Raw genomic sequence first — 26,127 nt, forward strand, 5'->3', positions numbered from 1 at the left:
TATTAAATCAAAATTACCAAAATCACTTAATACATAGCTATGATATCTTGATGACTATGAGTCTGTTCGGCTAAGTGTTTGTGATTGTGTTTATTATGTAATAATTATAGTATATTATTTGGTTATATAATTAATTGTAAATTTTATACATGTATTGTTCCATTATTTGCATTGAAAACACTGTTTTTGTTGAAGCTCTCGCTGCATTCCTACCTCTCTACTGCTTCCTGTGCATTGCTCAATTTAATTAGCATGAACACTGTAGCCATATGCTACACTGTTTATGTGCCATAAGCTACATTGATTATTGAAGAATGTAGCATATTTTACTGTTCTGATAGCACCAATCCGGTCCAAAGCTCAAAATATATTAAAATAAGTTTGATTTAATAAAATAAAAAATAAAAAATAATTTTTTATTATGTTTTATTTAAAAAAAATAATATTTAACATTATTTAATAATACTCTACTGTTCTGGTAGGACCGATCCGGTCCAAAGCTCAAAATGCATTAAATCAAGTTCGACTGAGTAAAATAAAGAATAAAAATTATTTTTTTATTATATTTTATTCGAAAAACTAGTGTTTAATATTATTTAATAAAACTACATAAATTAGATAAAAATCACTTGATGATATGGCATTTGCAAAATTTGGTCAGAATCCTAATTTTGTTTCTAATTATATTTTACCTGATGTTGTTGAGTGCTTAAAAAACTGTAGTTCTTGTTGGATGTATTTTATATGTGATGGAATTATAAATAATTTAATGGAATAATGAAAAATATTTTATATAAAGTATTATTTATTTCATAATGTAATAACCATACTTAAATCTACAATATTTAAATTAAAAACTATCAATAGTAATATATATTTTTTAAAATTATTTTATAATCTCAATTTTAAAAGTATTATCAACAAAATACATTAAACTATTTTTTATTTAATCTTAATTTTAACCACAGTTTGAACCAAATATATATTTTTTCAAATCAATCTTAATTAAAAATATTTTTTATAAAATATATTTTTTAAAATCATAATCATAACAACTATTACAATACCTAACGTATTTTATATATAACAAAATAGGAAAAGAATAACATAGGTTGACTTGTTGATAGATAGAAATTTCACTGACTAATGCTACTCTACTAGCTCTTCTATAAAAGCTATATAAATCCTGCTTGCGTGAATAATTTTAAAATATTACTGTTTTTTTTGTTTAAAGAAAGTGACATGAAAGGTTATTTTAATGAAAAAAATAATATAAATTGACCCATTAATTTACAGGTTAACTTGATTATTAAAAAAAAATACAAGTTAACTTAATAATTTAGTACTCATGACATTTAATTAATCGAGTTAGACCCTAATATGTTTTTATTATTTAAACTTGTTTATTGGTGTTATTGTATACTTAGATAAAGTTTGTTATATTGATTTTGATGAATAAAATGTTTTTAAATTTTTTTAAATATAACAAGTAAGGTGGTGATTTTTTTTTTAATTTTTTTTTGTTAACTTATGCATGTTCTTAGTTTTAAATCTTGTTAAAGTATTGTAAAGTGTTAAAGTATTAATTTTAAATCCTACATTTCTGAATATATTTAATCTTAAGATTTAATATTTTTGAAGTTTGAAATCTCTTTTATGATTTTAATGTTTTGTTAAAATAATTTATTTAAACATATTTTTTAGAAGTATAATTATAATTGTTTTTTAAAGTGATTTTTACTCAAAAATATATTAAAATAATATTTTTTATTTTTTAAAAAAATATTTTTGACATCAGTGTATCAAAATAATCTAAAAATTAAAAATATTAATTTAAAATAAAAAATAAAAAAATTATTTTTTAAATATAAGAATAAATAGGTACAAGCCACTATTATAGCCTTCGGTGTCTGACTGTCTGTGAGTAGAATACTTACCCGCGTGCCTCAAACAAGCGCGCTGGGCTGTTTAAAAGCTACTGTTATAGCCTTTTCTTATTTATTTTTTTGGTGTTTTGATGCCAAGCACTTACTGATTAATATAAGTTGGAAAAGTGCAAAATGACTTTGAAACTATATAATGGCGTCATCGCATTCTAGTAAATAGGATTATTAACTAGGACATTTAAAATTAATATTATTGGATAGGTAAAAAATCATAAATATTAATATTTAAATACTTACATGTATATGTTTAGGATCGCTTTTGGTTAGTTGATTTTAAACTGAAAGTTTAAGTATTAAGTGTAGATATAACATAATAAGACACAGTTTTGACTCTGACATATTGTGTAAATAGTCTAATAAATATTATTATAAATTAGTGAGATAAATCTATGTTTTAAAGAAAATTTAGTTTTATTATATTAGATTAACATCTTAAAATAAAAATAATAAGCGACCCAATCATTGGATTAGATTTAAATTTATTTAAATTTTTTTGAGTAATTTTATATGTAATTTAATTGAGGTAATGCTACCCTATCACTTATTAAATCTTTTAAAATTAGGCTTAAAAGTTGGTGATCAGGTCAATTTTATTATTTTTCTTATCATATTTAGATTTATATTTTTCTTTTGATTATGTTTTAATTTTAAATTATTTTTTAATAGATATAGATTTTTATAGCCTATTAAAAAATATTCTAAATCTTCTAAGAAGACAGCACAAAAAATTATATGTGCTGTGGCGTGCATCGTCAGTGTGTCAGAAGATGATTTTCTTTTATTTTCGTTGGAGACTAATTCGGACTTCGGGCTATATAATGAAAGTGACATTCTTATATTACATTTATAATAAGCAAATAAACTATATTTTTAAATACTCCCATTCTATTTGCTGAAAATCAAGTATTTTCTACTTGTCCTAAAATTAATCAGATGCACTATTCAATTTTAACCATTAAAAATACACTAATGGATTCGATTCCCCAATAACAATTTAGCGTGTGAAAACTTTTTAATTATAATTTTGCGAAGATAGATAATTCAATGAAAATAGCATTCCCGATTATTCTACAAAAATTGAAATCAAAATTAAACTCTAAATTAACCCCATTTGGGTCGGACTCATCTCATATATATATATATATATATATATATATATAATCATGTGCTTCACAGAGATCGATAATAGTGTAGCACTCTCAATATTCTGTCATCCCTTCCCATGTCGCCATTCTTATCTGCATATTTCTTATGTCCAAGCATATTCTATATCTTTGCATATACATTCAAGAATTTAAGAATAACCTGTCTGATTCCAATCCAGATATACTAACTTATTTTAGGACAATTAGTTCATAATTTAATCACTATTATAAAATAAATCATCGACAATATATTAAAGATCAAATCAGCCGACTTGTTAATTTTATGTGCGTGTGCGTGTGCATGTTTATCTTTATATTTTGGTTTTATTTTTTGTATTTTTGTTATTATTGAACTGGTTTTCATACACCACCATCAGGTTTATCCATGTGTTGCCATTAAAAATCAAATATGCATAATGAAATTAATAATTTTAATAAAATATTATTATTCACCATCAAAACATAATTATCCAAGAGAGTAGTGCTTTACAATTGGGACACCCTCTGTACTTTAGCTAATATTTCAGAGTTCCAGTGTGACTTTAAAGTTTTTTTTTTTATTTCTTTTTTTCTCTTTCCCTCTCTTTTTTTTTTTAATTTTTCATTAATTCTTTTTTTCTCTTTCCCTCTCTTTCTTTATTAAATTTTACATCAATTGATTGTTTAATTTGAGATGGTCCGAAATAGCATTTTCGACTTGAGAATCACATATATTATTTATTTATGACTATTTAAATTATATTATTTTATTAATTTTTTTACCACGTTAGAATTAAAAAAAAAAAACTCTACAATCCATATGACAAAAGTTCCTTACGGTTTATAACGGTCACATTTCCGTCCCGCGCAGTTTCTGTAATAAATCCCAAAATAGGGAAACAATTAAGAAAATAAATATTGTCTCGTGCAGCTGGGCTTTGCAAAATTCGCCATACAATTGCATCCACGTGTCAATCAATTTTGTCATGCCCACCTTTGTTTTTATACTCCCAAATCCGGCCTAATTGTTTTCTAGCAAGTATCGATTATTTCTTTCCATTGATCCCCAATTGTATAAAAATATTGTATTTATATAGAGGGAAGGTGGTGCTCAATTGAGAAGCAACTCGTCGATATTAACGTCTTGGGAATCATTGTCCGAGCCAGCAAATAAACTTATTGACTCGTTGATACCAGCGTTGCTCGGATGAATTAATGAAAATACTCAATTTTTTTAACCAAAATAATATCACTTTCAAGATTTTTTTTAATGCAAAATTTAAATTAATTCGGTCTAGCTCATGACTTGGGTATTATATTAAATCTAGGTCAATTCTTATATCTTGGGAATAAATTTAATTTTGATTTACATGCAAACTGATTTTAAAATACTTCTATAATAATTTTTTTTTAAAAGATTTTTTCCAACTTTTATTATCCGTTCCAAGACAAACAATAAATCAATTAGCTAGAAAGTAACTATATTTAGTTTATGGAACTAGAAATCTGAAAATAACCTTTAATAGTTTAATAAAACCAAAATTTGTCCATCTCTTTGATCCAATCCTAACCAAACCATAAATCACATAAAAAGTAGCAAGATTGAATTTCTCGAACCAGAACTTTGAACCCTTAATTTTGGCCAAGGAAGGAGCACATGTCACTCACGCCCATGGTTTTACTGACAGATAACCAAGGTGTAGACAAGAAGTCAATCTACTTGCTTGGAATATACCGACAAAGAGCTTATGCCTTAACAAAATGTTTATATATACAAAGTTTTGATATATTTATTATAGATTTGCGAACTGCAACTCAACACGCATGCATGTTACAGATTATTGTTGCTAAGACGGAGTCACCTACATAAATTGTAGGGATAAAACTAGAATAAAAGAGGAACAAATTTGGAATAATTCGTAACGTTTAATTGAAATTCTCGGACTTAACAAGAGATGTGACATCATATTTTTTTTGTCATTTACTTGATGGAAGTTTAAGGAATCTATTCAGTTTAAATACTTTAGAACGCAATGAAAGAAGCCCATTTCTCAATGTGGTGAATCGGCTTCGAGAGATTTTTGGTTGTGTTTTGCTGTTTAATCTTGACACTTGGCAGTAAACTCAACTCCCGTTTACCCATTTCAACTCTAAGGTGAGTTACTGTGCTGATGCTTGAAGGTGAACATTTCATATTTGCATTATTTATATTTAGATAGATTTGCAATAAAATATATGTTGCAAGGAAAATTAAGTGTGCGGCTAATGGCTGCTAATTAAGTTTTATGTGCGGCTAATGGCTGCTAATTAATTAGTGTTGCAAGGGAAATTAAGTAGGCGGCTAATGGCTGCTAATTAATTAGCGTTGCAAGGGAAAGGGGGCAGTGTTTAGGTTTGTTATGTAAAAGATAAAAGGAAAATGGATTATTAAATTTTTCTGTTACATGGGATACAACCCTGCTTAGCCTTATAAAAGGTTCTGCCCCTGGTGGCAATGGCATTACAGGGAGTGCATTGATTTCCTGCGTTGGTTTTGTCTCCAAGGTTTGTTTCTCTTGACCACTTCTTTCTTGAAGCAATTATATTTGGTGTTCTAGTTTTCCTAGTCCATCTTCACTTCTTCCCTGCCAATCCTAGCTACTCATGTATTTGACTTGAAGTGGTTAGCTTGTTGGGTGGATTGGTTCATATTCCTGTATTAGTCCTTCCATGTCTTCCTAGGGTTCGAAACCTTGGCCTCCTGTAAGTCTTTAGGCCATTCTGTTTACCTTCAGTTTAGGGGCATGCTGATACATGCTTTTAGGGCAGCAATATTGCTGAACATTTGATTTTGAAAAAACGCATCAATATATAGGCCATTCTGTCTTCAATGTCTATGGATTGAAACATGGAGACCGTGGATCATTTGTGAGAGGAAATGGTTGCTGTTTGAAGCCTGCTGTCCTCTTCAGCAATACTCCTTGTAGTCTTCTTGAAGATTTTTGTTTGTCTTGTTTGATTCAAAATATGATCGCACAATGAAAACGAATGGTTTCAAGAGTGATTTAATTACTAATGAAAGAAAGACTTTTGGCCAGACATGGGTAGAGAAGGTACCAGGAATCAGCTAAATGGTTAGAAGCTTTGTTTTGAACGTCAGAAGAAAATAATGACTAAATATGTATCTTTCTGTCTTAAAGGGGAAGAAGTTGAAAGGGTTTAAACTCTTAATTCTAAAAAAAACATTCAAGAAGACATGGAAAAGATGCCCTAAATCCTGAATCCTGGATTATCCCTAGATACCTCTGAGCAGTGGTTTCCAAAATTATAGAGTTATAATTAGATAGAAGTTGGACTCACTTCATTGCCCTTTTCAGCAGGCATTGCAAGTACTGAAAAGATGGACCCATTAGTATCAATTGAGGATCAATTTGTCAAGCTACATCCATGCCTGCCTGTGAACACAAGAATTGGAATAGTAGGAGGTGGTCCAAGTGGCATATCTGCTGCTTATGCATTGGCAAAGCTTGGTTATCAGAATGTCACAGTGCTGGAGAAGCATCACACTGTGGGTGGCATGTGTGAATCAGTAGACATTGAAGGTACATGATGAAGACATAAGAGAAAAAAAAGTGTGTTCCTTAAATTTAGCTTCACCAAGTATAATGATTATATCTCTTCTGCAATATACAGGAAGGATTTATGATCTTGGTGGTCAGGTTTTGGCTAACAACAGTGCACCTGTCATTTTTCACTTGGCAAAAGAAGTTGGATCAGAATTAGAAGAAATGGATTCCCATAAGCTTGCTCACATTGACAGCTCTACAGGGAAGTATCAGGACATTAAAGTTGCAGATGATTATGTAGCTGTGATCTCACTGACCTTAGAACTGCAGGTTGAGTGCAGCCGTAGTTTTTTGCTTATATTGCAGGAATGATATCAATTTAAATTTAAATTTCATTGTTTACAGGATAAGGCAAAGGATTCTAGTCGAATAGGAGTCCATGCTGTGAGTGAATTAGCTGCAGACTTGACTCCTACGTTTCTCGAGAGCCGTGGGTTCAAATCTGTTCCCAAATCTGTGGCTTATGGATATACTGCTTCTGGTTATGGATTTGTGCAAGACATGCCTTATGCATACATCCATGAGTTCACCCGGACTTCCATGGCTGGAAAGATTCGGCGTTTCAAAGGTGGATACACTAGTCTTTGGCAGAAGATCAGTGAATCACTTCCAATTGAGGTTAATTGCAAAACTGATGTGCTGGCCATCAGGCGCAATTCCGACAGTGTTAGAGTTGATGTTAAAAGAAACAATGGGGAAATTCAAGAAATGGAGTTTGATAAGATAATTATCTCTGGTTCATTTCCTTTCAGAAATGGAAATACTTATAGATTTCCAGCAGAAAAATCTACAGGTTTCTTGAACTTCATACCTCTAGATTCCACCTTTCAAGTTCCTCTCTCCTTTCAGGAAATGGCTAACAAGGCATTCTTGTTGCAGAATCTGAGACTGAAGTGATGGATCTCAGTGAAGTTGAAAGATATTTCTTCAGAAAAGTTCAGACAATCGACTACTACACCACCGTTTTAAAGATCAAGGGGCTAGAAGACATGCCAGTTGGATTTTATTACTTCGGTGAATATATGGACGATCCTGCAACAATTGGACATCCCGTTGCGATGCAGAAATTCTATGCTGACACTGACATTTTCTTATTTTGGTCCTATGGGAACTCTTTCGATATAAAGGGACCAACAGTCGCTGAGCTTGCCAAAAAGGTAGTCATGTCCATGGGGGGAATCGTTGAGGAAGAAGTTCTCCAGAGAAGATTCAAGTACTTCCCCCATGTTGGTAGCCAAGGTATGCTTGACGAACTGTTCCTACACCATTGAACCAAACCAGATAGGGATCCAAATTCATTCATTATTTTTGTTTAAATTTCAAAACAGAAATGAAGGATGGATTCTATGACAAACTGGAGTCTGAAGTTCAAGGCCAGAGGAACACGTACTATGTTGGTGGGCTCATGGCGTTCGAACTCACGGAGAGAAATTCATCTTATGCCATGGCTCTTATCTGCAAGCATTTTGCAAATAACAACTTAGTACCTATGTTTCCATATGTTAAGGTAATTTGACTTCGACAAGTTTTTAGTGATAAATGGTTAAGTGGATCAAATGATGCTTGAATTTAATAGTTTGAAACAAAACTTGCTGGTTCATTGTGATATCGCAGAGTTTGTTTTCTTTGAAATCGGATTGCTGGGATAGAAATCCAAAAGAACTAGGTGAAGAAGTGGAGTTTCCTGATCTTTCTACACTTGATGGTTACTTGAGACACTGGGGAACTGAAAGCATGACGAGGGACAAAACACTCTATACTTGGATTGGTGAAGATGGGGCAGTAGTAAGTCAGAGAACTTATGCAGAACTTCATGCGAAAGCTTCCTGCATTGCTCGTAAACTCTTGACCAGCCGAAAACCAGTTATCAAGCCCGGTGACCGGGTCCTCTTAGTCTATGTACCAGGGCTGGACTTTATTGATGCCTTTTTTGGGTGCTTAAGAGCCAAGGTCCTACCAGTCCCAGTCCTCCCACCAGATCCTCTGCAAAGAGGCGGGCAAGCACTATTGAAGATTGAAAGCATTGCTAAATCTTGCAATGCAGTTGCCATTCTGTCAACCCTTCTTTATCACTCAGCAGTTCGGGCAGGTTCTGTGAAGAATCTAATCTCATTAGCTGGGAAAAATGGGAAATGGCCGAACCTTCCATGGATGCATACAGATTCTTGGCTCAAGGACTCCAAAGTCCTGGCTCCAGAAAACATAGCATATGAATCTGAATCTCAGCCGGATGATTTGTGTTTTCTGCAGTTCACTTCAGGGTCAACTGGTGATGCTAAAGGTGTAATGATAACTCATGGTGGTCTTATTCACAATGTGAAGTTGATGAAGAGGATATATAAGAGCACCTCAAAGACAGTACTAGTCAGCTGGCTTCCGCAATACCATGACATGGGGCTAATTGGTGGACTTTTTACTGCTCTAGTTAGTGGTGGATCAGCAATTTTGTTTTCTCCAATGACTTTTATCAAGAACCCTCTTCTATGGCTTCAGATCATGAGCAAATACCACGCTACTCACAGTGCCGGTCCCAACTTCGCCTTTGAACTGGTACTCCGAAGATTGGAGCATGCTGACAAGGATAAGGTTCGAAACTTTGACCTCTCTTCTTTGATTTTCCTCATGGTTGCTGCTGACCCAGTGAGACAGAGAACTATGAAAAGATTTGTTGAGCTCACTAGGCCTTTTGGTCTTTCGCAAGAAGTAATGGCTCCTGGTTATGGATTGGCCGAGAATTGTGTGTTCGTGAGCTGTGCATATGGAGAAGGTAAGCCCATATTGGTAGACTGGCAAGGAAGAGTCTGTTGCGGGTATGTGGGACCAAATGGCGAAGATATTGACATCCGAATAGTCGATCCAGAGTCCAATGAGGAGCTTAGAGAATCTGGAAAGGAAGGAGAGATATGGATTAGCAGTCCTAGTGCTGGAATTGGGTACTGGGGAAGGGAGGAACTTAGCCAAAGAACTTTCAGAAATGTGCTTCAAAATCATCCAGGAAGAAAATACACAAGAACCGGAGACTTGGGACGGATTATTGATGGAAAGATGTTCATCACGGGAAGAATCAAGGATCTGATTATTGTAGCAGGAAGGAATATTTACTCTGCAGATGTAGAAAAAACAGTTGAGAGTGCATCCGAACTTCTACGCCCAGGTTGCTGTGCTGTCATTGGTGTTCCTGAGGAAGTCTTGTCATCAAAAGGGATTTCACTTCCTGATAGTTCTGACCAGGTTGGCTTGGTTGTAATTGCCGAGGTTAGAGATGCTAAGCCTGTTGATAAGGATGTTGTGGAGAACATAAAGAGTCGTGTCGCAGAAGAACATGGCGTGACAGTGGCTTCTATCAAGCTGATCAAGCCCAGGACTATCAGCAAAACAACATCAGGTAAAATCAAGAGGTTCGAGTGCCTCAAACATTTTACTGATGGAACTCTAAACACAGTGCCCGACCCAATTTTTGCAAAACGAAAATTGCTTCGCTCATTCACCACCGGGACATGTAAAGAGGGATTAACTCCTCGATCTCGGCTTGCAACGTCTCCTTTACCAACCGCCAAATTCAGCAAAAAAGAAATTGTAGAATTTCTGAAGGGGCTTGTTTCTGAGCAAACAGGAATTCCTATCAAGAATATCTCTGCCACCGAGAGTCTTGTATCGTATGGAATTGACTCGATTGGTGTGGTCAGAGCGGCTCAAAAACTTTCAGATTTCCTCGGTGTGCCAGTTGGTGCAGTCGATATCTTCACAGCCACCTGTATTGCAGACTTGGCAAGCTTCTCAGAGAATCTTATGATGAAGTCTCAACCTCAGCTCATGAACTCTCAATCCTATCAACCCGAACCTGATATTGATTCTGCTGAGTTTGACACAGAAACTTCCACGACTCGCATAATCAGTGTCTGGTTTTTCCAACTTCTTGCCCTTGTTTATGTCTGTGCCATGCTGAGCTTTCCTGCTTATTTTTCTGTTTCGGCTTTCACAAGTTTGCTTTCAGCAAGTCATATGCTAAATGAGGAATTTACCTTGTGGAATTACTTGATTCCCTTGGCATTGGCTCCTCTTGCTTGGATCCTTGGCATCATCTCTACTTGTATTAGCATTGCTTTCTTGGGGAATTCTTTCTTGAAACCTAACTATGCCCTGACCCCTGAAGTATCTATCTGGTCTATTCACTTTGTCAAGTGGTGGGCACTGTACAAGGCCCAAGAAATCTCTTCAAAAGTTTTTGCAGAGCATTTGAGAGGAACTGTGTTCCTTAATTATTGGTTTGAGATGCTCGGCGCTAAGATCGGATCTTCAGTTTTGCTTGATACAGTTGACATTACAGATCCATCTCTAGTTTCAATTGGAGATGGAGCTGTTATTGCGGAAGGGGCATTGCTCCAAAGCCATGAGGTAAAGAATGGAATCTTGAGCTTCCAAGCCATTAGAATCGGCCGAAATTCATCAGTCGGTCCTTATGCTGTAATCCAGAAAGGAAGTACATTGGGAGAAGAAGCAGATGTGCAGCCATTGCAGAAGACAGAAGGTGGCAAAGCTGTACTCAAATCTAGCAAGGCTCACAATGTTCAGAAGGTAATTTTTTATTCATATTTTTCAATTTAATATATCTTACCCATAACTGCAATAGGTTATAGGTTTCTTCCCCCATTTTCTCATCTGAAACTAATTTGATTCTTTCCAATTATTGCAAAAAAGTGTGGAGAATGTTTTTTTACATAATTGAAACAAGAACTGATCAGACTCGTTACAATTTCTACAATGGTTTCAGGGTGCAATGCTGTTTGATAAGGCCACCTACCACTTCATGGGCATCTACATGGTTGGTCTCCTCAGCACTCTCTCAGCAGCCATTATCTACTTCCTTTACATTTGGCTATCTCAAAACCCTGCCTCCATTCAACACTTCTCATTTCTCTGCATCTCTGGAGCCTTTCACTGGACTCCATTCACCATCATTGCTTATGCTACAATGATTGCTAATGTCCCATCAAACCCAGCCACCTTTGCAATCTCAGTTGCTATAGTTTACTTGGCTCATGGCCTGATACTCAGCCTCCTCACATGCACTTTGACCCATTTTCTTTCTGAAAAACAAGAGAAAAGGGAATCCCACTTGAAAGCCTGGCTCCGCCATAGAATTACCATTGCCTGCCACCTTAGATTTGCCAAACTCCTGTCAGGAACAGAAGCATTCTGCATTTATTTGCGCCTTTTGGGTGCAAGTGTCGGTGAGCATTGTTCCATCAGGGCTGTCAATCCTGTATCAGACCCAGAGCTCATTACAATTGGTGATGGGGTGCACCTTGGTGACTTCAGTCGGATGATTGCTGGCTTCTATTCATCCAGTGGGTTTACCCAAGGAAAAATTGAAGTGCAGGACAATTCGGTTGTCGGGAGTCAAAGCCTCATGCTCCCTGGTTCGGTAGTTCAAAAGGATGTGATTCTTGGTGCTCTTTCAGTGGCTCCTGCAAATTCAGTTCTTCAACAAGGCGGCGTCTATATTGGATCTCAAACTCCAGTTATGATCAAGAACACCATGCATGCCTTGGATGACAGGATAGAAGAGATGGACTACAAATACAAGAAGATAGTTGGCAATTTAGCTGCAAATTTGGCTGCCACTACTCTGAAGGTTAAAGCAAGGTATTTCCATCGAATTGGTGTTAGTGGAAAGGGACACCTGAAGATTTATGACAACCTGAAAGGATTTCCAGACCACAAGATTTTCCGGGCTGGGAAGAGCTATCCTATTGTAGTCAGGCATAGCAATAGCTTGAGTGCTGATGATGATGCTAGAATCGATGCACGTGGAGCGGCGATAAGAATACTTTCAGATGACAATGGAAGCAACTCCTCTTCGCTTCTTGATCTAACATTGAAGACAGGCAAGGCATTCTATGCACGCTCGATTGCTGATTTTGCAACATGGTTAGTTTGTGGACTTCCTGCAAGGGAGCAGCATGTGAAGCGAGCCCCACATATCCGTGATGCAGTTTGGATGTCTCTTTGCAATGCGAATTCTTTTGCTGATCTACACTACTACTCAAATATCTGCAGGCTCTTCAGGTTTTCGGACGGTCAGGAAATGTATGTGAAATTCAAATTGCGGCCTGGTGACGAAAACATAAGTGAGGATTCAGGTAAAGTTGAGCCTATGGGCATTCTCCCACCGGAAACAGGTGCAATTCCACGGAATGAAAAGGATACTCGTCCCTTACTTTTCCTCGCCGAAGATTTCCAAAGCCGTGTAAGTTCTCCAGGAGGCGTTCGCTACATTTTCCAGCTGCAAATCCGACCTGTTCCACATGATGATGCCACTTGTGACATTGCACTCGACTGCACCAAACCATGGGATGAGTCTGAATTCCCTTACATTGATATAGGGGAAATTCACATTGATCAAAATCTCACCGGTGCAGAATCAGAAGCACTAGAGTTTAATCCTTATATTCGATGCCATGAGGTGGATGTGATCCGGGCCACTTCATCCTCGCAAAGTGCTTCAATTGATCATGGTCGTTCATTGATATATGAAATTTGTCAGCATTTGAGGAATGGAGAACCACTTCCAGAAGCTTGGAGGATCTTCATAGAGCAAAGTGATGTTAAAGTGGACCTTTCAGGCTGTCCAATGGCAGCAGCATTGGAGAAAAAGGACTCGGGAAAAGCTACACTAGCAAGGAAATGGTACCAGACCTTATGGGTCATTTTTGCTCAACCATTGCTGCAAACATTTCTTCCACACTTCCTGATGGGGTTGCTCATCTTTGCTCCACTGAACTGGATTCTTCTCTTGAAGGAAAGCAAGAAAGTCGCAATGCATTGGTTGCTTCCTTTGGTTTGGGTTTCTTCAGGGTTTCTAGCAGCATTAGCATGTGTTGTGGCCAAGAGGATTCTTGTGGGGAAAAAGAAAGAAGGCCAAACAGTACACATTTGGAGCATAGGAGTCTTCATGGACACTGTGTGGCAAGCTTTCAGAACTGTAGTAGGGGACTACTTCATGGAAATGACTACTGGGTCTATCTTTTTTTTGCTATGGCTAAAGCTCATGGGTTCAGACATTGATTTGGACCAAGGAGCCTATGTAGATAGCATGGGAGCAGCATTGAATCCAGAAATGGTGGAGATTGAGAGAGGTGGTTGTGTAGGAAGAGGAGCTTTATTGTTTGGACACATATATGAAGGTGAAGGAGGGAAAGTTAAGTTTGGCAGGATAAGAGTTGGAGAAGGTGGATTTGTAGGGAGCAGAGCAATTGCCATGCCTGGTGTTAGAGTAGAAATAGGAGGCAATCTTAGTGCTCTGTCTCTTGCCATGAAAGAAGAAATTGTTAGGTCTAGGTGAATTAATGGTTCATGCCTGCTGCTGAAATAGCAGCTGCGCAGCTTATCTCCTTTTCCACCAAGAATAAAGCTGGTCTCCCCCATAAATTACCAGTATTTTATAAATGGAAAAGTATATTAATGGAAATGTGTTATGGTTCCTGCCTCTCTCTGTCATGATTCTTTTCGATGGCTACAAGTCTTATGCATAGGTGAAAGCCAAAAAACCCGTTTCAGTCTACTTCAAGATATAAACCACAAAGTAAATTAATTTTATCGATTCAAAATATATATTATTTCATTTTAAAAAAATTACATTATTTTGAAAAAAAAAAACTTAATTAACTCATTAGCCAGAAATAGGAAATCTCTTCAAATTTCAACTGGGATTTTTCTATTTAGTTTATATTAGTATATTGACCTCCATGGCGTAGTAAAAATAATATTTATTTTTTAAATATTAATGATATAAAAAATATTTTAAGTATTTTGAGTTGGGTGATTATACCAAACTTAAATATGATTATCAGATTCAAAATATTTAGATTTAGTGTAGTTATGATGCTTGGATCTAAAATAATTATTAATTTCAAATATTTGTAAATATAGTGTTTTTATACTCAATTTAAATACCTTAAATCTAACATAGTTACTGTAAATCAAGTTAAAACCAAGATGTTAAAAAAATAAAAAATAAAATTATTATTATAATTTATAATAAAAAATTTATTAATTTATTTAATTTTTTTTATAACAAGCACAAGAGATTTGTGTTATCATAGCATACATAGGAGGGAAAATAAGATTATCTAATGTGGGGATTACTACTAGCTAAAGTGAGTGTCCTTACTCTTGAGCATCGCAATTCACTTGAGACATACCAAAGAAGTATGGAAATAATTTTTTTATTTGATATATATATATATATATATATATATATAACTTAATTTAAAGAAAAAATATATTTTAATAACCAGAAAAATTTTAAAATTCTCTTGCTATAACCATGGGATACTTATAAGATGAAAAAAAAATACAAAAAAGTGAAAAACAAAAGAGGAATTTTTTTTATAAATGTGAAATTCTTATCATTTCTATAAGGGATCGGATGTGATTTTTTTTAATTATTTGGTAAATATATTTTAATTATAGTGTAAGTCCAATAAAACTTTTTCTAATAATTTAGTAATTTATTATATCTCAAAATCATAAAAAAGCCTCTCCGTATTTTCCAGTAAAAGACAACATTAGCCTGGCATAGAAGGATAGCACATATCATTCTTCTATGAATTCAACATAAATGTTTTAAAAAATATGTATAAGAAATTTAATTCATCAATTAATTTTTCTTGGATTTTTAACAATTAATTATATTTTCTTATGTCGAATTTCAAAATTCCTGAAATTTTAAAAAACCTTTAAGCTTTAATTTTCTAAAACAAAAATGTAGCTATGAAACTTGAATTTGTTTAGTAAATTAATTTAAAATCTAGTTCAGTTTAAAATAAATAAAAAATATATATCCTAATTTTGATCTAGTTAAGAATTCAAGTTGTCTCATAGTCTAATCTAGTCAATTGTGTTAAATCCAATTAATAACTTATTGGTTTTTTATTAAAACATTATTATTTTATTTTTTTAATGAATTGATTCTCTTAACTTGTGATATAAAACTAGCAATTAGATTTTAAAACTATGCTTTTTACTATTATAATAAAAATCATAAAAAGCCAATAAATTAAATATTGCTCAAAATTAATTTTCAATAGAAAAATAATAATCTTCGTATGATATAAATACAGGTGCTAATCCTCAGAAAATGAGAAAAAAATAAGGCTGCCACTCCAAAACATCATCATCGCTCTCTTTTCCTTCTGTCTCTAAAATCTAAATATATACACAACAAAGCGCCCTTTATTGGGTCCATTTCGTTTTACAACTTCTTTTTCTGGGTTCATATCTATCTCTCATTTAGGACTCCTCTCTCTCCTCTGTCTTCTTTTCTAACCTCCGAAAGTAAAAAGGGTTTCTACACTTGAGGCCTAATTGCTTGTTTGGTTTATTTGAGGTTAAAAGTTTGGTTTTTGATCAAGTTTGATGGGTGAATTGGAAGAGATTGGGGCTGATATTTGGTAAGTTTTTCAAAGTTTTGATCTTTGTGCTTTTCGCATCAAAAATTTGATTTTCGTTCGTGGTGTTAATTGATGGCTTTTTTTGGTTGAATTAGATTTTTGGTCTCTCTTTGACTTGATTGTAAATGCAGGAAATCTGAGTTGGTTTGAGGTTTTTTATGGTTTTGGGAACTGGGTAGTTTTGGGAATGCAAAATAGAATAATATAAAAACTAAAAAGTGGAAAGGGAAAGCTGGTATTTGGCAGAATGATAATGTTTTAAAAAGTGGAAAGGGAAGACTGATTTTTGGCAGAATAATAATGATTTTTAAGTTTTGTGATTTCTCACCTTTTGTTTGGTTCCTGAGAGACGAAATTGTGAATGGAATAGAATCCAGCTGTGTTGAGGATTAGATTTTTAGTTATTTGGGATTGCTTAAGATAAATCCTTACCTTTGCCTTAGCCTAATATGACTATTTTTCTTAGATGAGTCGACAATAATTTATCTTTGTTTTGAGACTGGAACATGCTACAGTGATGTTCAAAAGTTTGGTTGGTGTATTTCTTAGTGGTTCTCTTGATAGAACATTGGAGCACTGCCTGATGTTTGATGACTGATTTGTCGTACAGCTCGGACATTGAAGTTGATGATATAAGGTGTGGGAATATCGCAGAGAAAGATGTCAGTGATGAAGAAATTGAAGCAGAAGCTTTGGAGAGACGAATGTGGAAGGATCATGTCAAACTCAAAAGGATTAAAGAAAAACAGAAGCTTGCAGCGCAACAAGCTGCGGAGAAGCAAAAGCCTAAGCAGACGACTGATCAGGCTCGGAGGAAGAAAATGGCGAGAGCCCAAGATGGGATTCTTAAGTACATGTTGAAGCTAATGGAAGTTTGCAAAGCACGTGGATTTGTGTATGGCATAATTCCTGAGAAGGGTAAGCCTGTAAGTGGTGCATCTGATAACATAAGAGCTTGGTGGAAAGAAAAAGTGAAGTTCGATAAGAATGGGCCAGCAGCCATAGCAAAGTATGAAGCAGAATGTTTGGCAATAGGTGAGGCAGAAAACAGTAGAAATGGGAACTCTCAAAGTGTTCTTCAAGATCTTCAAGATGCAACTTTAGGGTCACTTTTGTCTTCTTTGATGCAACACTGTGACCCCCCTCAAAGGAAGTACCCATTGGAGAAGGGAGTTCCACCGCCTTGGTGGCCAACAGGAAATGAAGATTGGTGGGTAAAATTAGGACTATCCCTAGGTCAGAGCCCTCCTTATAAGAAACCACATGATCTGAAGAAGATGTGGAAAGTTGGTGTATTAACTGCTGTAATAAAGCACATGACACCTGATATTGCAAAAATTAGAAGGCATGTCCGTCAATCAAAATGCTTACAGGATAAAATGACCGCAAAGGAGAGTGCAATCTGGCTAGGGGTGTTGAGTCGAGAGGAATCTCTTATTCAGCAACCTAGCATTGACAATGGAACATCTGGTGTAACTGAATCTCCTCAAGGTGGACGTGGCCGAAAGAAGAAGCCTGCCATTAGCAGTGACAGTGATTATGATGTCGATGGTGTTGATGATGGTGTGGGTTCTGTTTCATCTAAAGATAATAGGAGGAATCAACCAATGGATGTGGAACTATTAAGCAGTCGAAATGATATTACCATTCCTGTCCAAGACAAGGAGCTAGGGGAAAAGCGACGAAGGAGAAAAAGGCCCCGTGAGAAGTCAAGTCATGCTGATCAACAGTCTCAACCACCTGTTGATGAATGTTTGGGTGTTGAGCAGACAAATACTTTGCCTGATATAAACCACACTGATTTACAGCCAGTTGAATATCAGATGCACAATACTCATCATGAGAATTTTACCTCTTCAGCTTTAATGCCTATGGAGAAAGGTCTTGTGGGTGAATCCAGTCCACCCCAATCTGAATTTAACTCCTATGCTGGTGTTCCCTCAACCAATGTCAATTCTACAGAGAAAATTTTTGTGGACAGAGGGGCTGCCATCTATCCATTGGGCCAAAATTCAGAGCTGCACCATGAGACTACTTATAGTAATATCTATAATCCATCACATGATTATGGGACCAATCATGATGGAAAGCATTCTCAGATGGCAATGAACATGAGGCCAGAGGATGACAGATTCCTTAAACCAGCTTTGCATGGAAATGGAAATGACTTGACCAGAGGAGAACCGCATCATCTTGCCAAAGATACTTTACCCACTGAGCAAGATACAGCTGTTGATAGGCATTTTGAATTTGACTTGCCAGATTTTGCCATTAACAGCCCATTCCTTGAAATGAGTTCGTTTTCTTTAGATAACCTATTTGTTGATCCTGAAGATGATTTGATCCAATGCTTTGGTGCATAATTTCAGAAAGCGGATCCTTTTATACTGTAGGTGTTGTATCTCTAATTTACTGGCCAAATTTTATTTTTCTAGCATTTAATTAAGTCTTCTCAATCGTATTCTGATCCAGGGACAGCTTGAAGGCCCAAAACTGCAGCAACCATTTCCGACCCGTTAAGGGACCACCTCTATCAATTAGAGGTGCTGCCTGTACAGGTGTTGTATTATATGTGCATTTCAACACAACAAGTTATACACCTGATTATTATCATAACTCAATGTTTTAACAAGAAAAATGAGGGGAGGCAGTTTTTCTTCTTCTGGCTTTTCTTATGGCCGTGCACAGTTTTCCTCTATGAGAATAACTATAGAGGAATTAATGTAAATGATTCTTTGTTAGATGGGACAATTAACAAAATTGCTGTTACCTTCCATCAGGATCATTTCATAGTAGCAGATATGCTAATTGCATCTTCCCCTTCCCATTCCTGTATATTCTTTACTCTTGTTTTATATCTCTCTTTATCTTATTATGCTGCTCCTTTGGATGAATTATTCTTTTGGGAAAATTTTTGTATATTTTGCTATTGATAAGCTGTAGTTGTGTTTGCTTCAGCTATACTGTGTTGGTTAGGGTCATTTTCTTTAACTGATAATAACAACGAGTATTTGAATGGAAAAGCAAATAAATTCAAATTACTGGCACTCTTGAAAGAGGCAGGCAAATAATGATGATCAGATTGACATTGAAAAGCATAAGTAGTATTAAAAGTGTTTGATTAATCAAATATATAGCATGCTTGCATGAGTTCTATCAAAAATTCTTTTGAAATTTTAGTTTCGAGAAAGTTGTGAGTTCTATCTTTTCCTCTTATTTTTATTAAACCGTGTAAGCTATGTAAGTGTAGTAGTTCCAGCATATGTAGCTGGACTTGATTCCAGGGTTATCATTACATGGAAGGCCACAATAATCAACTGTTAGAGCTGGGAAGATATCTGTAGCGCATGCCAGCATATTGAATCCTGCTCGTGTGTGGTTTGGTTGTATTAAGGTCCGAGGGAAGCGACATGGTGGGAAGCGGAAGGCACTGCCGGGAGGATGACTTAAATCATTTTCTTTTTCGTTCTGAGCTCTGTTGAAACACAAATGCTAACTTATATTTCATATAAATCAGATTTATTATTTTTTTTAAAAAAAATCAGAGTTTATAGCAAATCTTTATATGAAAGTCTTAATGAAAATTATATGAAAGGCGTCGTGCTATTAGCACGGGAAAATTGCTTGGAAAATAACCTTGTTGATGCAATTTTGATCTGTCATCTGGCTCCTCTCCTCTCGAAGCCACCATATCATGCCACGTGGAGTCCAGTCTCTGCGCCGCCAATTCCCGTACCAGGATGTCTGTCTTGACAAGTGCCAACTCTAAAATAGGTCCTGAATCATCCTGGCAACGATGGACTTAAATTTATAGACAATTATACCCTTGCATCTGTCCTACTCTAGCAGCTGTTCATTAGTAAATTTCGTACTCCTTTAAAGTTATTAAAGTCCATGGATGATAAAACCCAGGTTTTGAAATATCATAATATGCCATTTACACCATGTAAAATCTCTATATAGGAGGATGATCTTGATAAAAAAAAATTAAAATTAAATTTTTTTTTTGCTTTGATGTAGAGTCATGATCAGTACTGCAATGTTATATTAATCCAGAACCTAAATAAGGTAAGCTTTTATTTTGAATTTGATTCTTTTATAAAAATAATATTATTTAAAAAAATTATAAATAATATTTTTTTCATAAAAATTAAATTAACCCTCACAACTTGTAATCCATAAATAACTATGATTATGTCTCTCTTCAAAACCCTGTCTTTTTGATAGCTAGCTTCGGTTAAGGGGCAAAGAAAAGGAGAAACTTTTCTTTTTCTATGGAGAGTTAGAGCTGGTTTTCTTGGGTTTTACGAAAACAGAGATGGCATTTGGAGAACTCTCAAGGTTTTCATCAATCTCCATTGTTATGGTGCTTTTTATTATGGGTTTGGTGCCATCAGTAATTAAGTTCAAAAATCATTCCTTTCTCTCTCTCTCTTTCACAGGTTTGGATTTTTTACTTAGCTTATTCCGGTAGTTAACAATGGCATGTCATGTCTTCAGGTTTACAATGTCATGAAACAACAGTAGCAGTAGGAAATCCAGCCACAGCTAAAGCACAGGTAACTATGCTGATGATTTTTTATTTGCACAGGAAGAAGAAATAAAATGTGTTGGATATTTATGTTAGTTGTTTATGTTAGGTGTTATTGTTGTGATTTGAAAAAAAATTATTTTATAAAAAAGGTATTTTTAGTTAAGGTTTATTTGGAAAAAATATATATTTGAGTAAAACTGTAATTAAAATTGAGGTTAAATAAAAAAATAGTTTAAATTATTTCATAAAAAAATACTTTTCAAATTGAAGTTATAAAATTATAAAAAAACATATTAATATTGATGATTTTTAATTGAAATATTAGCGATTTAACTAATATTATTACATCATAAAATAAACAATACTTTATATAAATTTTTTTTATTATTGCATTAAACTATGTTTAATTTTATTATGCATGAAATCTATTTAACAAGAACAATAATTTCTATAGTTTTTTAAATATACAACAACATTACATAAAATATTATTAGAAATAAAATTAGGATTGCAATTAAATTTTATAAATATTATGTCATTATACTATCTTCTTCAAATGTAGTTATATAGTGTTATTAAATAATATTAAATATTAATTTTTTAAATAAAATATAATATTTGAAAAATATTTTTAAATTTTTTTATTTTATTGGGTTATATCAAATTTAATATATTTAGATTTAGGTCAGGTGATCGATTAATAATACAGTTATTGTTCACTATTCATGTAGCAAAACAGTGAATACATGGTAAAATAGAAGACCATGTCTCCACTGTTTACGTTATAGAACAGTGAAAACATGGTGCAGAAGAAGAAGGAAAGGGAAGGAAAAGGAGAAGAAAAAGACCATGTCTTTACTGTAATTCAATGTGAATATTGGAGTTTCTATTGTTTATATTCACATAGCTAATTGTGCTTGTTTCCAGCTCCCCCTCTTCCCTCTTGTAAGTTCCGTGACCGTGACTCGAGTTTCCTCACCCGAGGATCAACTGATACCAGCCATTGGATTGAGAGAGTCAACGGTCAAGATAGGGCTCGCTGATCAACGTGAAAAACCAAGCCTTTTCCTTATTGCTCGGTGCTGCCAGCTCGGACTTGTTCGTTGGTATCTTGGGTTCGGGATTTTGTTTTAAATGATGCCTTACCCACGTCAGATTTAGATCCAACGGTTGATGAAGTGTGTTCCCCTGGCTGGTGGCAATCCTACGCGTTGATTTTACGATTTTTGATTGCTTTCACACGGGTCCCACAGGTTCTTTTAATGGAAATATACAGTATGAGTTAGTCTCATACCATAATAATTTATTAAAATGTAGAAATAACGAAACGTGGGAAATGAAATATAATGAATTTGACCGGTTTTAGGCGGTAGCCAGTCAGGACATCTCTTCGGAGGGGAGCGGGGCCTCTCCATTTTGATCGGGATTCGTGGGCAACACTTTTTTCTCACTCTTCAAACATTGAATTAATTAATTTAATCATTAATTATTTTTATAATAATATTTTGTCATTGCAGTAAAATAAAAGAATACCACATTAGGGTAAGTGGGTGAACATGTATTATTTTAAATATTTTAAAGAGTAGCGACAATCTTCAGCACTGCCCAAGCGGTCACAGTAAATTAGGGCATTCAAGGGAAGCGATATGGCGTGTTGGTGAGAGCCACTCACAACCGCAGGTTGTGTCGTGTAATCATCGATGGTTAGATCTAACCATGTAATACACCGAAGAATCGTGGCCGTCAACTAGGGCCTGGAGAGAGAGAGAGTATTTTAGAGAGACGGAGAACGGTGGCTGGGCTAGGAGAGCAGAAGGTAAAAGTGGAACGCTAAGATCTTTCACCACTGACAATTTTCTATCTCTGATTTTCAAAAGAACAGAAATGTTCGTTCTGTTAAACACGTCTCTGTATTTCATAAAAAAAAATAAAAAAATCAGCGAGCCAGAGTCAATTATGCTTTGGTTTATGGTGATCTGAGAGATAAGATAAACTTCTTGATTACAAGTGGTTTGTTGTTAGAAAAGAAAGAAGAGTGAGTTCGGCGGCTAGTAATGGCCATTGAAGGCCATTGATTCTGAGCCCATTGGCCTAAGATCCAAGATTCATAAACCCGGGCTAGAAATCCCATGTAGGCCCACGTTCTCTTCATGAAGAGCTTTTGTCATTATTATTATTATTATTATTATTATTATTTAATGAAAATGTGCGTGTGTGCGCGTGTGCGCGTGTGTGAGCGTGTGTGAGAGAGAGATGATGGATAAGTGGGAAAATACGGTACTCGACCATTATTTTATGATGCCCTGAGTGCGCGTGTACTGGACCTTCAAATTTGTTTTTTAAAATTTTTTAGAAAACTTAAATACAGAAACAATAGGTAAAAGGGTTAAAAAAAAAGTTGAAAATATATTTCTTGAAAATAGGTTGAAAAAGATGGGTATGCTAACAAATTTATTGATTAATTTTTGAGTTGGATCTAAATTATAATTACTTTCTATAGTTCAAAAAAATATTTAATTACTTATATAATTATCATTATTTTTTATATAATAACTAAAAAAATTATATTAAATATCAAAACTTTACTATACATATAAAAAAAGACAAGGTAGCCACCAACTTTAACTTCCCAACCCTAACTCTAAATTACCAAATAATTGCTTGAAGAAACATAAAGAACAAATATGAATCAGGTCTTCCAAATAATTATTTTCTTTTGGCATGGTCATATCTTTTTTTATTAATATAAATATTCAAATTAATTTATATGTATTTTATTAATTCTTATAAATTTTAAAACTAATAATCATATAAAATTTTAATAAACTTAAAATTTATAAAATTTAAATTAATAATTTTTAAAAAATAAATTCAAAATCAATGAGTTAAACTATATCCGTTGAATTCACAGCCATGTCTTCTTAATTCGCTCTCCACTAATTCAGCCACGAGCTCAAGTTGATCTCTGATTATTCCTCCACAAATTCAGCCAGGAGCTCAAGTATCGAGTTTCTGGTCAAAAGGAACACATCGTGCCAAGAGATTAACACGAGGCACGCGTCCGATTGGCTCTCGAAAGAGGTGTAGCAGTCGTTAATGGTGTTTTTGGTACTGTGTGCCATATCCATCAAGCTAAAGCCTTTGATATGGCTATCTGCTCTCGTTTGATTCCTTGAAAAGTGTTTTAATTTATTAACTTCAATTATTAGTTAAAATTTTAAAATATAATTTATATTATTTTCTAAATATTTTAACCATCTTAATTCTTTTCCTCGTTCTAAATTAGAAAAGATGATGAACTTGTAATTATTTGAGGAAGATCAACACACAGGTAATGTCGATCCAAGGACGACTAATACAGAAAGATATGATAGGTGCCAAGAAAGGACGTTTTCTGCGACGTAGACTTTAGACCCCACGATCGGCCGCCCATTTTTTCCCTTCTCGCATCAGCGAGGCAGCGTCCAGGAACTCATCCATGGCTTTGACAGAGGAACCCTTATGATCATTCTCATATTGAACAGCATCAATGATCATATCCCTAACCTCACGCGCTTTCCTTCTCATTGCATTGCCCTTCTCCGTCTCATCCATTACCAGCATGATCTTTTTCACTATATCTTCATGCCGAACCTCACAGCTTTTCCCTCTAGCCACCTCCAAACAAACTCCAACATGTTCTTCTAAAAGCTTGACATTGTAGAACTGTTCTGCTGCCAATGGCCACCCAATCAACGGCACAGCATTGCTTAACGATTCAAGAACCGAGTTCCAGCCACAATGACTCAAAAATGCTGATACGGATTTGTGAGACAAGATTTCCACCTGGGGTGCCCATTTGCGCACTAACAACCCTCTTTTTGAATATTCCATTCTTTCTTCAAATCCTTCAGGCAACCACTCTTTTGCTTTGAATTCCATGTTGATGTCAAAGCCGATAGGTGGCCTGACAACCCAGATAAAATTTTTGCCACAAGCCTCCAATGCCATTGCCAATTCCATCATCTGGGATGCAGATATTACGTTCTGTGAACCAAATGATATGTATAGTACTGAGCCCGCAGGTTTTGTATCAAGCCAGCGTTTACATAGGTCAGGTGTAATTGCAGCTTGATCTTGGCTCCTATTGGAGAGGAGAACTGGCCCAATTGGCCAAACTGGCTTCCCAGTTTTACGCCGAAAATATCCCAACCCAACCTTGTCAAGCTGCTCCACCGTGTTCAGCAAAATCCCATCAGCATTCGCGCATTCAGGAAGCATGCTCTGCAGACACACACAGAAGAGATCTCTACCATTGGCCTCTTTCAGATTTTCCGACAATTGTGTAACATGAATGGTAGAAGCTTCGGGGAAATCTGGTAGAGTGAATTCATCGGAGAGATTGTTCTGATGAGGTAGATTTAACCACAGAGAGTAGTAGCAAGCAAAACCAAAACCTCCACATCCACTAAATATAGCATGAAACGCACCAAACTCATGTGCAATCTCCGCACACCAGCCAAAGAACATGTCTGTGATTAGACAGAGTGGCGGATGGCCATTTTGTTCCTTAACATGATCAGAGACGATTTTCCTGAAAGCAGGTTTGAGAGACAAAGATGCCTCGAGAAAGTTGGCTATAAGATGGTAAGGAATAGAGTCGGTGTTTTCAGTGCCCGGAGGCAGGCCATAGACTGAGCTATCAAAAGGTATTTCAAGAAGGTGAATGGAAGAGTTTGTAGGGATTGATGGTCTTAGTTTTTTGATGTTAAGAGAAGTGTTCAGAAAGGTTATGGTATACTTCTTCGTTTGATCTAGTTGAAGGGCTAATGCTAAGAACGGTATGATATGGCCTTGTGCCATGAACGGAAGCATCACTACACTCTCTTTCCTCTGTGACATTTCTTTTGAAAGATCAGAGAGAGATGAAGTCGAGGAGAAAAAGAAGTGGTGTGTTAACATAGGATGTGAATTGTGAGCTTCTATTTAAGTATTACAGAATTCACATATCAAGATCACAATTTTTTAATTTTTTCTTTACTAACTCGTGCTGCACACAGAATTTCCGGAATGTGGTTTTAAAAATTTAAAAACTCGCGCTACACACCGCAGGTAGAATTTCCAATAAGAAGAAGAAGATATCAGCATAATACATGTATTTTCGACTATCATAGCTTTTCTAAAATTGCGAAGCGAAAAGATATTATTTATGCTAAATTAAATACATTAAACAAATATATATATTTATTTAAGAAAAAAACAAATTTAAGTTTATTGCAGCAGGTCACTAGCATAACAAGAAAAAATTGAACTTCTCACGCCATTGTCATTGCCGTGCAATAACTATGACATTGAATTTGAAGCTCGTCAACAAATTAAATTTTAAGCTGCTCAGTGAGAGAAAAAAATTTCTCAGTTGGATGGACCTCTCGGCTCTTCCCTTCAACCTTCAGTTTATGGGCTATCTAACTCAATTATTAAACA

At 35.1% G+C, this 26,127-nt stretch overlaps 3 protein-coding genes across 4 annotated transcripts; 2 read left to right on the forward strand and 1 right to left on the reverse strand.

Annotated features, from left to right (window-relative positions):
• The first annotated feature begins 5,560 nt into the window (after positions 1 to 5,560).
• LOC105126175 (uncharacterized) lies at positions 5,561 to 14,146 on the forward strand. Its single transcript, XM_011026952.1, has 8 exons — positions 5,561 to 5,614; positions 6,430 to 6,651; positions 6,743 to 6,945; positions 7,021 to 7,468; positions 7,555 to 7,914; positions 8,004 to 8,182; positions 8,290 to 11,250; positions 11,447 to 14,146. Exons 2-8 carry the CDS (start codon positions 6,450 to 6,452, stop codon positions 14,018 to 14,020), a joined length of 6,927 nt encoding a protein of 2,308 aa, XP_011025254.1. The 5' UTR covers positions 5,561 to 5,614; positions 6,430 to 6,449; the 3' UTR covers positions 14,021 to 14,146.
• A 1,690-nt stretch (positions 14,147 to 15,836) lies between these two features.
• Positions 15,837 to 19,059, forward strand: LOC105126177 (ETHYLENE INSENSITIVE 3-like 3 protein). 2 transcript variants are annotated; one of them, XM_011026955.1, is made up of 3 exons: positions 15,837 to 16,130; positions 16,741 to 18,519; positions 18,603 to 19,059. In XM_011026955.1, exons 1-2 carry the CDS (start codon positions 16,096 to 16,098, stop codon positions 18,491 to 18,493), a joined length of 1,788 nt encoding a protein of 595 aa, XP_011025257.1. In that variant the 5' UTR covers positions 15,837 to 16,095; the 3' UTR covers positions 18,494 to 18,519; positions 18,603 to 19,059. The 2 variants fall into 2 exon arrangements, with proteins under 2 accessions (XP_011025257.1, XP_011025258.1); XM_011026956.1 differs by having other exon boundaries at positions 18,609 to 19,059.
• A 4,964-nt stretch (positions 19,060 to 24,023) lies between these two features.
• On the reverse strand, positions 24,024 to 25,612 carry LOC105126178 (UDP-glycosyltransferase 92A1-like). The gene has a single exon (XM_011026957.1). The coding sequence runs from the start codon at positions 25,603 to 25,605 to the stop codon at positions 24,073 to 24,075; it is 1,533 nt and encodes a 510-aa protein (XP_011025259.1). The 5' UTR covers positions 25,606 to 25,612; the 3' UTR covers positions 24,024 to 24,072.
• Positions 25,613 to 26,127: the final 515 nt, after the last annotated feature.

Source organism: Populus euphratica, unplaced genomic scaffold (assembly GCF_000495115.2).
Source record: "Populus euphratica unplaced genomic scaffold, PopEup_1.0 scaffold75.1, whole genome shotgun sequence".
NCBI lineage: Eukaryota > Viridiplantae > Streptophyta > Magnoliopsida > Malpighiales > Salicaceae > Populus > Populus euphratica.